At 44.8% G+C, this 12783-nt stretch overlaps 1 protein-coding gene across 4 annotated transcripts in view; it reads left to right on the forward strand.

The window, feature by feature from the left end:
* The window catches only part of GLIS3 (GLIS family zinc finger 3), a 444686-nt gene that overhangs the window by 147630 nt on the left and 284273 nt on the right, over positions 1–12783 (forward strand). For all 4 annotated transcript variants that reach the window (XM_049632910.1, XM_049632924.1, XM_049632916.1 and 1 more), the window contains one exon: positions 3503–4628. In XM_049632910.1, the coding sequence (XP_049488867.1) occupies positions 3503–4628 (1126 nt within the window). The remainder of the gene's footprint in view (positions 1–3502; positions 4629–12783) is intronic.

Here is a 12783-nt window from a genome sequence, read left to right on the forward strand (position 1 = left end):
CTAGTATTTTAAAAAGTCATACTGCCTTCAGATGGAGTGCTAATTCTTCTGGGGCGTTTGCCCATGCTCATAGATGAGAACTTAAAGATAGACTAGGGCTCGTGTTTCCCATGTCGTATATAACATATATTCTCTTGAGGATAAGTTTGAGGAAGTTAATGTGATCTGTAAGTTAGTATTTCTTTTGAACTTGGTGTTGAACCAAGCCATCCAGCTTGGCCATCACACCCCTTATGGTGCCATGAGGGTTACTAAGCTCTTGCCTCACCAGCCACCCTAACCTGTTTCACTGATGGAGTTTCTCATAATGGTTTTTTTTGGTTTGAGCTCTGTCTCTTTCCTTTCCTATAGAGCTCCAAATTAACCAGTCACCAGCAATAATACCCATAGGAGCAGATGAACATACGGAAATGGAGACTGTCTTGTATGGTGATAGATCCACAGCCCTTTGTCAGTTTCTTCCCTGTGGGCCTGGTGTGCCCAGCATCAGGGGCTATAGGAGAGAGTCCTTGGGACTCTTCTCACGGTCATTTAGCACCTTGTTGCAGAAGGAGAACAGAAAATGTGGGTTCTAATCCTAGCTTGTAGGACCTTAAGCTTGTTATACCAGGTCTGTGAACCAGGCAGAGCATTCTGGACCACATTTGGGGTATGATGTGGACAAAACGGAGATATATGTGATCCGGCTAGGTGACTGCCTGTCCAAGGCGACTTCATTTGTATTTCCATAAGGAGTTTCTGTGTGTGTTTGTTGGGTATCAGTGGGGGGAATTGCACAGAACGTCAGTTTTATTCTCTGTAATATAGAAGTTATTTTAAAAATCCAGTTTACTCACCTCACAGGCTGTATCACATGTGATTATGTGCAGGGACGATGCCTTGTAAGCTATAAATGATGGTGACATATCATCATACTGATTATTCACCTTCTTAATCAACAGTTTTTGAAAACTTATGATATATCTCATAGTCTGGTGGGTACCAGGGAGACGAAAATGATCCCTCATGTGGAAGGGTTTTGGATTTCACTGAGAAGGGTAACACCCACAGATGCCTATAGCAGAGGCTACATTTAAGGCACAGTACAGACAGTTATACAACTTCTTTTGGAAAGAGGTCTCTTCTGAGAGCTGGTGTATTTGGGAGAAGTTTCATGGATTAGAACTTTGAATGATGGAAAGAGCTGGGTAATTGCACATGGGGGAGATTGGTGGCTAGGCAAAGCTCATTTGTTGGAAGTTTTGTTCGTATTAGGTGTTTGATCTAGAAGAGTGAGTTCTCTGTTCATATTATTGCCATAGAAAACAGAATATAGCATTTGCTTTCTGGAAAGTATATGGTAACTGTCTTAGGAAACTGAGATGTCCGCAGAGCCAAGGGACGTGCCTGCGTGGGGTTATGATCAGATTTGAATCATGCCATAATTAGGTGTAATTTGGCAAAAATAAGAAATATCTCTCGACAGTGGAATAAATGAACATGTCTCACTGTAGGCTGCCCTCAAACTGAATAATGTAATCTCACATGCAAAGTATATGCGGGTGGGTAAAAGACCTTCTGCCCGATATTCACTGCTTAAAAACCTGAAATGCTCCAGTATGACAGTGACCAGGCAAATGGACCATTTGAGAATGTTCTGTAAACCTTCTCGACCTCAGGGTGTAAAGCAAAGTCAGTTGTCTTTGCCTCATATATGACACGACTACTGATTTGGCTTGGGTCAGAAAGCAATTCCGGAATCTCTCTGGGGAAGGGACCAAAAGGCCCTTGACATCCCATCACCAGGAGCCCTGAGCTGATTTCTGCAAGGAGTCCTTGCACGCTGCAGGTGTGTGGGGGGAAATAATTGAAAATGTCCGCGGGGAATTAAAAAAAAAACAAAACACGGATGGTTCAGAAACCACTTTGGGGCTTGCAAAAGGACTTCAGCCCGAATATAAAAATGGGGATGGTGAAAAAAAAAAATCTGTGTCAAGGGCAACTGGACGTAAATTCCTGCTGTGTTTGTCATTGTTAAACATTACTTCACTCGATGGAAACATCACATCGATAACGGTGTTATCTATCACCTTATCCTGTGCATTTGAGAGTCAAGATGTTTTCTTACTGATATCTCATACTTGTAGGAAACAGTGTTCCTGGCTCCCATTTAGTGAGAAGGAGCTGGAGGAACAGATGGGATGGGAATGCTTCTCTCCTTTCCCTCAGTTCTTTGCAACAGGTTGCTGTACCACAGCTGTAGTATAGTAAATGGGTTCGTTCTGGGAAGAGAGATGCTCTGTTGAGTATTTCGTTTTGGTTAATTTTTGGCGGGGGGGGGGGGGGGGGCAGAAAAAAATCTCCGTAGAAAGCCAGTGCAGGTACATAAGAATGAGCCAGGTTTTTCTGATAGATACCCTGTCTGCATCAGGAAATCAAGTGAGTGATACAGCTAACCTCTTTGTGACGAATTTACGTCCAAGGGTTGGACATTTCCTTTCAACGCTTTTTAAGGCAGTGGTGTCCCAGTAAAGCGAAACGAATTTTCAAGTGGCCAGACTACGTTACAAGCCATTTTGAGATGCAGGTAAAGACTGTGACCCATGGGGCATGTTTCGTAAAGGGTAAGAAGAACAGGAGACAGATTGTTGCCAAAGTGGACTCTCCTAAATGCAGAAAATCTGCTCTTGGTCCCAGGGCTGCTCTAATTAAGTACAGGGACTCGCGGAAAACCCCAGACTAGCAAGCGTCGTTAAACCCTGCATGGCCCAAGTGCATAATTCCAAATAGGGCTTGATTTTTCAGGCTGTCATTCCCTTATGTATCATAGCTGTCTTTTGTATATTTTCATTTCCTGGGTTGATTTGATGTTGTCACTGAGCGCTGAGGGAGTGAGTTGCTATCTCTTCAAGAAATCTTTAGAATTCCTGATCATCAGTGAAATGTTGTGAAATTAGTATTGGGTCCCCTGGATGACCATTTGACTTTGAGGATTCACTTCTTTTCCCCCCAAATGAAGCATGGGTTTCTGTTTTACTTAGCCAAATAGAATAAGCTCAAAGGGTGGAACTCTGTTTAGACTCGTATCCCCTGCAATGTCTATCTGTAGTGTGCTGTGCACAGTAAGCGCTTAATAAATACTTGCTTATTTGGTTTGCCATGAAATGGCATCAGTAATTATTCCCAGGTCTCTAAATTTTTCCCCTGACATTAAAAAAGATATTTAAAAACAAAGCAAGGGCTATTTATTATCATTAAAGTATTAAGATTATTTATAACAATAGATCTTTTGTTTTGTGATTCCAGTGAGCATTAGCCACTATTGTTCTTCTTGGTAAAATGTTATTTACCTGGAACTAAAAGGCTTGGGTTTTATCTTAGCCAAAGAATGTGTGTTTAGCCGAGAATGTAATTAGGGGAAATACTTAAGGGATTGTCAATGCAGTGTTCTTTTAGCTCTTAAGCAATCCATATCCTGCTAAAATGTTTGTCTTTTCCCCCCCCTTTCTGGCTGCTGTTCCAGGTCCCTTACTTCTCGTGAGTCTTTGGCGTCCACGACTTTGAGTCTGACGGAAAGTCAGTCGGCCTTGAGCGTGAAACAAGAGTGGTCTCATGGCTACAGGGCTGTCCCGTCGCTGCCCTCCAGCCACGGCTCCCAGAATGGCATCGATCTAGGGGACCTCCTTAGCCTTCCTCCGGGGACAGCCATGTCCAGCAATAATGTCTCTAACTCACTGCCGTCCTACCTTTTCGGCGTGGACAACAGCCACTCTCCTTACCCGAGCCCCCGGCACTCGTCGGCCAGGTCCCACTCAGCCCGCTCCAAGAAGAGAGCGCTGTCCTTGTCCCCGCTGTCCGATGGCATTGGGATAGACTTCAATACCATCATCCGCACCTCGCCCACGTCGCTGGTGGCCTACATTAACGGGTCGAGGGCTTCCCCGGCCAACGTGTCCCCGCAGCCCGAGGTCTACGGGCACTTCCTCGGCGTGCGCGGAAGCTGCATCCCCTCGCCGTGCTCGGGGCCCAGCGGCCAGAAGGGCGTGCGGGGGGCGGGCGGGAGCGGGGGCCCTGCGCCCCCGGCCTACGGCGAGGACGGCGCGCTGGAGTACGAGCGCATGCAGCAGCTGGAGCACGGGGGCCCGCAGCCCGGCCTGGTCGCCAACACGGTGGTGCAGCACGGCCTGCCTGACCCCGACGGCCAGCCGGCCGGCCTGCTCAAGACCGAGCGCCTGGATGACTTCCCGGGGGGCGCCCTGGACCTGCCCCCCGCGGTCCCGCTGCCCCCGCTGCCGACGGCCCCCCAGGGCCCCCCGCCCCCCTACCACGCCCACCCACACCTGCACCACCCGGAGCTGGGCCCCCGCGCCCCGCCGCTGGCCCTGCCCCGGGCCGCGCTGGACGAGGACGGCGACGTGGAAGACGCGGGGGGCAAACACTGCTGTCGCTGGATCGACTGCAGCGCCCTGTACGAGCAGCAGGAGGAACTTGTGCGCCACATCGAGAAGGTTCACATCGACCAGCGCAAAGGGGAAGACTTCACTTGCTTCTGGGCCGGCTGTCCTCGCAGGTACAAGCCGTTCAACGCCCGGTACAAACTGCTGATCCACATGCGAGTCCACTCCGGGGAGAAGCCCAACAAGTGCACGGTGAGTCTCCTCAGGGTCGCAGGGGGTCGCTGCAGGTGCACGGGGGTCTTTCCGAACTTGGCCGCCAGTCGGAGCTCCTCCTCGGGTTTACGGAATTTGGATACGTGCGGGCCTAGGGATCCATGAAAGGCGACTTCCCTTCAGCCCCGGGACAGGAAAGGTTGTTTTAAATTATTAGCGGCGGTGGTCTCTCTCCACTTCTCGATGCTCTTCTGCGGACGTAACGTGATCCCAAAACGTCAGGGGGAGGTGGATATCGGCCGCGCTGTCCAGAATCTTGGAAAATCCCTGCCTCCCAGGCACCAGCTTGAAGTTGCTGAAATGTGCAGGGCAGAGAAACACACACTGCCTACCAGCGAGCTTCAGCTTTTTTTCCAAAGCAAATAGTCAGTGATTTTTTTCCTCCCCTCCAATAACTGGGCGAGCGCTGGGGTTGGAGGAGGGTGTAGTTCTGATATTTGGAAAGGAACTCACACTTAGCGACTTGGCTAGTAAAAATGTTGCCGCATACACCCACACCGCGGCACTCCGGGCTTGTGAGACTAGTTAATGATTTATAGCCGGCATAACAACACCCAGGGGATACCACAGAAGCAGGATCTCACAGGATCTTGCTGGATTTTAAGGAGAGACAATTTTGTGGGGAAGTACAAGAAGAAGGAAGCAAGAGGGGACTTTGGTGTGGAAGGGAGCGGGCGTAGCGTCTCTTTCTCCCCTGCCTCCCCTTTTCACGACATCGATCCTGGAACTGTGTCTGTTTCTTGGCAAAACTTACTATTTTTGAATAATAGGACCCTTAAGTGATTTCACAATCATTTCACACCTAGCAGAAACCCTGAGGGTTTACAAGCAGGACATCACCCTTGGGATCATAGGGCAGCTTTGCACAATCTCAGACAGCTCGCTTAACTCTTTGAAGGAGAAGAACATGTGTTTTATATTAGTTTAGATGGACAGGACTATTTCTTTCGGAGTTAAAATCCGAGAATTGTAGGTGCTCCCCGGATATTGGATATGCCGCCGCTCACCGAATGCGTGAAATGTATAACTCATCTCGAAAAGGAACTGATTCAGACCCTGGCCAGCGTCGCTCCTCGCTGCAGTAGGTCTTGATGAGAAAGAACCTGGGCCATGTTTGTGTTTGATTGTAGATTGGTCACGTTGTCCGATTTATGTAAAAGCAAACCAAACAGGTGATAGCTGTAATGCAGGTATTGGAAGCACCTTTTTACTATCCAGTAGGTATTTCTGAAAGAGTTTTAAGAATTTCTGGTGCAATGAAATTGCATTTCTTGCCGTTACCTTCTGCCCCATGTTGCGATTTTTCTTGAGGAAAACCAGAAGCTGATACGTTGTGGGAATGCCAGGTTATACGAGTGAAAAGAATAATTACATTTCAGGCAGCAAAACCTTGCTCTGTCCGTAGGGTTCTGCATTAAAAATGCCAGAAAGAGACAAGCAATTGAAGGCAATTCCATTTACTCGGTTTGGAACACACGGGCCTATTGCAGGCAGGAAAGACATTCGGTCTCTGAAGGAAAACAGTCCAACCTTTTAGTTCTGACTAATCCTGGCTGAAAATAGTTTGCTGGATTTGGCTTTGCTGAAATAAACATAAAGGCTTGAATTATCCAAAAAATATTTTTTGCATTGCAAAATTAATTTTTGTGCAGTCGGGTTTCCCCATTTTCCCACTGTTCCCAGACTTTGCAGCGGCGTATAACTTTATAAAGTTGACTTTTGCTGAAGTGCACGATGACTATTAAAAATAGAAATACTTCGGTGAAAGAATAAGCTGAGAGGTGAGCATTTGCAGACCTCTGGATAGCTTTTCATTGTATTATTCAGGATGGGTACGGGAGATGAATTCTTTTCTTCCCTAGTCTGCGTACTTCCCACTTCTGGATGGAACCAAAAAATTCAGATTGCCAGATTTGATGCTGGCCTATCAAATCTAGACCCACAGCGCATTAAGTCACACATGCTACAGTGTAAATGTATTTATACAAAACAGCGTTTCTTTGGAGCCGACTAATACTGCAATTCTAGTCTTGGGACTGTATGTTTTTTAGCAGGAAGGTATCCGTTTTCATATAAAACGTACCCAGTGTGAGCGCTGTGTCTTTCACAACTATTATGTCGCCGTATGTCATCTGCTTGATTTGTAGGGTTCTAGCTGAGGGGCAGCAAATACCTTTGCTGTGGAGCTCGGTGGTCCACTCAGGCTGTGGCCACGGGGAGAAGACGCCATACTTAACGTGGATACTCATCTGAAAGGATGCGTTTTCTGCCTTTTGCAAAACCAGTTTCTACACTCTTGGAATCCAGACACAAAGAATTGTTAACACTGAAATATTTCATCTCCCACTGCTTTGAAATCTGATGGTAGTTGATTCAAAGCTCCAGATGGTTGCCAAGTCAAATGACCACATTCATCTCTTAGAGACATGAAGTGATCTTTGGGTTTTTGTGGCCGTGTCACATGCCACAAAGGCTAGGAGCAGCTTAAATTATAGGCCCCAGTTCACTTTTGTTTCACGTATGTTTAACTGCTCTTAATTTTCTCTGAACCGTAGTTAGAGTTAGTCATCATTTTCACTCACTTAGCTTCTTGACCCAAGAAAGATGTGATGACCCAATTGTGTTTGGTGACCATGGCTACAAGCAGCACACTGTGCTTCTGGAAGTCATGGTGGCAGAAGGGTGTGTGACGGGGCTATTCAGCGACAGCATGCTTACGGTAAGAGACTAGCGCCGGTGTTCTCTCTGGATGCCACATTCCAGCTCACGCACGGGGAGAACGTGCTCTCAGAATCTCTGACTGTAACTCGTCTGTCTCACCCAGAACTCTGGGATCCGGATCACTCTGGATTTGAGGTGGCAGAACGGGGGGAGGATTGCTCATTTATTATTTGGTTAACTTACTGGAAGAAGAGAACGGTTTCTTTTCTCTTTCCCGCCCAAACAACTCCACCCTTCTCTACATCTCATTCTTCTTCTTCTGTGGAAAGCCAGACCGGCTGCTCTCTTTCCAGGCCTGGCCCCGATGACAGAGATATTCCCAGCCAGTGGCAAGGGCCTGGAGAAGGGAAGTCCTCGGCGGGCAATCAGACAGACAGACCCGCCATTAAATCAGAAACCGGGATATGGCAACGTTACATTAAAAATACCTGAGTCCGCTCACTGCCGTCTACTAACTGAAGCCATTTCTAGATGCTGAATTATTCTGTTTCGACCTTCCAGACGGTAGACCAATCCCAACACTGATGAATCTCAGATTTCACCAAAGCTTTTGAGCATTCCCAGGTACGACTGTGCTGAAGTCTTTTATGTTTTTCTGAGATGAGAAGGGTTCGCTCACTCAAGTCAGAACAAGTCACGGAGCCTCAGAATTTCTTTCTTTCTCAAACCCCTGTTTCACGGTCCTCAAAAGGCAACATAAAGTATCATCCCAAATTATCGATAGACATTAACCATCTCTAACAGCAGCCATCGCAATGGTTCCAATAGAGCGCCCACCGAGAACATCTGGACCACAGGTCTTTTAGCCACGAAGTTGAAGAATGTGTTAACGCCCGGGTAGCGTTCCCAGGAAGGTGTATTCTGAATGAGATCAGGCACACTCTGTCTGCCAGTACTTCTTGTGAGAAAGCCTATCTGATGGGAGCAGAGCGAGCAGGGGCAAAAGGGGGACAGTGAGCCGTTCTATTGCCAGCATCAGAAACACTGATGGCTTGCCTTGGCATACAACAGCAAGCAGTTGTGCTGGGAGGTTAGGGAGTGTTAAGAAGGGAATTAGGGGGAATGTGGGTCGCCACTTAATTTTGCTTATTTTTCCTGGATGAATTTTGTCCAATGGCAAAAAGGAATTTTGCAAGACTTTGACCCACCCACAGATTTTCACGAAAATGTCACTGACCAAAGACAGCTTTGAATTTTGTATGAATTGACTCATTTCTCCACAGGCATTTTGCCTGGCAAAGTCCGGACTGTTTGCTTTGGCTAGAATATTGGGCAGTTTGCTTTTTAAGTAACATTGGATTATGGAATACAAGAAAATAAATACAGAGCCGGGGCCATGTCCCCATTCCTCTTTAATGGCCTGATTTATGGGTTCATGGGCCAGCATTAGCCATGTAAGACATTTCTTGAGGAAAAGTAAATTCACTGTAAACTTTGGAGGAAGCTTTTTCAATCACATCCTTTCTTTTGTTATTTTGATAAGGCTTGGCACTGATGCAGTGGCCACAGTTAAATGAGCAGAAGAGACCGTAGGAAACTATAACTATTCATGACCACTTTATAACCTTCAAATGGGGAGCAATTAATAAATCCTCATAATGTCAAGTATTGGTGAGGACAGAGAGAACGAGGAATGCATTAACGTTGCTGGTAAGAGTAATTGGTGTAACCACTTTGGGAAAGCAATTGGGGAATATCTAGTAAAGGTAGAAGTGAGCATATCCAGATGCGCCTGGGTGGCTGAGTCAGTTGAGCATCCGACTCTGATTTTGGCTCAGGTCATGACACCAGTGTCGTGGGATTGAGCCTTGCATTGGGTTCCTGCTAAGCCAGAACCTGCTTACGAGTTCGTTCTCTCTCTCTCTCTCTCTCTCTCTCTCTCTCTCCCCCCCCCCCCCCCCGTCTCACCCTCTCCCTCTGACACTCTCCCCTGCTTTCTCATGCTCTTTCTCTTTCTGAAATTAAAAAAAAAATTTAAAGGTTAAAAAATGTGAGCATATCCAACAAAACCATGTCCATATGTCTACCCTAGAGAAACTCTTGCATATGGTGACAGGGCCATATGCAAAAAGATGTTTATTGTACTTCTGTTTCTTTAAAAAAAAAGGTAAATGATCTGTCCATAGATGAAATAAATCAATAAACTGTGATTTATTCTTAATGAAATAATAGAAAGGAGTTTAAAATTAACGAACTGTGTATAAATCTCTATAGATGAATAGGTAGATGGATGGATAGGATAGATGGATAGATAGATATCAGTGTGGATACATCTCAGAAAACAATGTTGCACGAAACAAATTAAATGCATAAAAGGGTATATGCAGTGTAATACAATGTGTATAGATTTAGACACACACTAATCAGTGTTATATAGTTGTTGCAGACATATAATTACTTGGTTAAACAATAAAATTGGACTGGGCAGGACAATCAGTAACCTTAGAATAGCGGATACTTCTAGGGAGGAAAGAAGTAAGAAGAAATGGGATAGGTATTTCGCCCCATCTTGGTTTTCCAAGAGTGAGAGAATGGAAACAAATACTAAGTTCTTTTTAGCTTGGGTGGTAGTAATATAGGTGTCAAAGGTATCTTAAAATATTTTCTGTGCTATGCTGTTTGAAATATTTCATAACTGTAAGTATGAATTATCTACAAATAAAAGAAAGTCAATAATGAGTCTAACACTCCACCTCCCTTCCATACATATCATTTTTTTTTTTTTCAGATGACGAGAACAGAGCTGGAGAAATTACGTGATTTTTCTTAGACTACTAAGTTGTTTGCCTCTTGCCTACTTAGCACCTGCAAGCAGGTGGTTCTTAACCTTGGCTGACATTAGAATTGCCTGAAAGGCTTTATAAAGGACCCAGACCTGGGTCCCACCCCGGAGCCTGTGATGTCATTGGTCCCGGGGGCTACTTCCCAGGTGATTCTAGAGTGGAGCCAAGGGTGGGCACCGGTGCTCTGAAAGCTTCCGCATTCTGACATTGAACTCTAAGGAAATGAAGGCCGGCTCTGTCATTTCAGTTAAGGTGTGGGGAGGCAGTGTTTTGTAGTGACCACATCTTCATTATGTCCACCGTCCTGACAGTGATTAGGGTAATTTCTTGTTCCCTTGGAATAACATTCAGAGACAAGAAATACGATGATGATCGAGGGACTCTTGTAGTGGCAGAAGGCTTTCAGCTGAGCATCCCTTTCGTGTCAGGGTACTCCTCCTTTGCAATTAATAGTCAGGCAAAGGTTGGGATGAGACTGTGCTGAGCGATGTATGTCATCGCCCCTTCCTGCCCCCCTGAGTTAAAAGTGCAACAGGCGAATCTGCCACCTTGTTCCCATTTTTAAAGGTAAAGGTAATGCAGCCTTTCTGCTTTTAATATAAAATGATCTTCAAAACACTTTTGCTACCAGGGATGTTTCTGAAGAGTTGGTAAATTACCAAAATATTGAATTTTCCCTTTTATCAAATCTGCCTGATGTGATTAAATAAATAAAATTAACATTAATATCCTCTTTGCCTCTGGAGGCTGAAACACCACCAGTGAAACATCTGGTAAAGATCAGAGAGAGTGTGGTTTCCAAGTTCTATCCCACGAGGCATCAGTCTGTCAAATAGTTAATGCGAGCTCTGCGATTAAAAAAAAGAAAAAAGAGAAAAGAAATTCTAAATCGCAAGATTTTTTTTTTCCCATTGATTTTACCTAAGAAAGAGATCCTGGCATATTTACATGTTCGACATACTGTAGACATATATATGTTACCATAAATTACAAACCCCTTGGTGCAGGTGAAAGTAAAGCCACAGAAATTCTCATCAGATGGGGCATCGACCACAGTCTATAAGGCGTCTGTCAAATTGAATTTCACATCCCAAAACACAGTTTAGAAGCCTTCCATTTGGTAGTGGTTTAATTTTATTTCCCTTTAGAAGGCATTTAATCCATTTTACCTGGAGAGCTGGCCTTTCATGAACTCTGTCCTGAAAATAAATTCGTAGCAGATTTGGGCAAACGTTTCAAAGCGAATCGTGGTTTCTGTTTCTTTGCCCTGCAATTCTAGGATTAATGAAAAACAATAGATAATGAGAGGAATCCTAAGAGGTTAAATATTTGGAGGCTTTATCCTCATGAAACAAAATCATTAACTACATGACGGTTAATGTTCCTTTTAGTTCATATTTGCTTTGTGGTTTTTCTCTGATTTCATGCCCTGAAATTATGTTTTTAAAATTAGAAAGAATTATGTAAATCTTCGCATGAACGATCTGATTAGGGGAATGTATTTCAAACCTTTTGACGTTTGCTCCTATATGGATTCTAAAGTGTGTTTTTCTTAGTTCCTTCAGACTGCACCAGTGTAAAATTAGTTTGGCAATTTATTAGAAATGTCTTCTGTGACCTTTGGAATATGTCTTGATTACCTTTGGTCGCGCTGACATCTCAGAGTCCAGACAGAATCTGAGTGTGTAGAGTGAAAGACCAAACGTTTATTTTTCCAAAAAAAAAAAAAAAAAAAAGAGGTAGTCTGATTCTCTTTGATCTTTCCAGAAGTGTTTTCTTCAAGCTCTGGGGAGAAGGATGTGGAAAAGAGATGTTTTATTTTTCTTTCCGTGCAGATTTATTAGTTTCTACTATAATTACCAGGTAGGGCGTCTAGACTATCAATGGGACAATGGACTATCAATAGGACAATGGACGTTCCAACGCCAGGCAGTGGATGTACGACTGGCGAGCACAGTACCTGGCTGGCTGGGCTGGATGCCCCGTCGGCTCAAACTATGGGCAGCCTCGTCCAGAGGGGAGATGGGTTGGTTTAACAGGTCTCATCGCTCATAGAGGAAGTTGGCGTAGATAGGAATTTGGTGAGAAAACAGAATGAAACCTGGGTGTGCTTACATTGTGGCGCACTATCTACTTTTATTTTCTTGGGCCATAGACACTGGGCTTGAGTAGGGAGAACGACTAACCCTTTTGAGGGAGAATTTTGAAGAATTAAGACACAGTTTAATTTGAAAAGTTGCTGAGAAATCAGAAAATAAGATGACCCGGCTCTGGGTAGACAGGGGCAGTGTGCATGAGTAATGATACCAGGCTCCAAACTTAGGGTGATTGTAGAATTCATTTATTATTCAAATAGGGACGCTTTTGAGAGCGGAAGGGGTTCTGTGTCACTAGAATATCAGTATATTACAAGGCTTGTCCTGGGAAAACCGACATGTAGAGCTGTCCTCCCCAAATAGAATATGCACTGGTGTATCCGGTCAATCAGTGTGTGTCCATTCATTTATTTGGTCACTTGGTACAAGCCATGTGTCATGCCCTGTCCTGGAAGCTGGGAGTTACAGAAATAAATGAGATATTTCCTTGAGGAGCTTATAGTCTTCTAGGGGTGATAACTCTGTAAACAGTTA

Source organism: Panthera uncia, chromosome D4 (assembly GCF_023721935.1).
Source record: "Panthera uncia isolate 11264 chromosome D4, Puncia_PCG_1.0, whole genome shotgun sequence".
Classification (NCBI taxonomy): domain Eukaryota; kingdom Metazoa; phylum Chordata; class Mammalia; order Carnivora; family Felidae; genus Panthera; species Panthera uncia.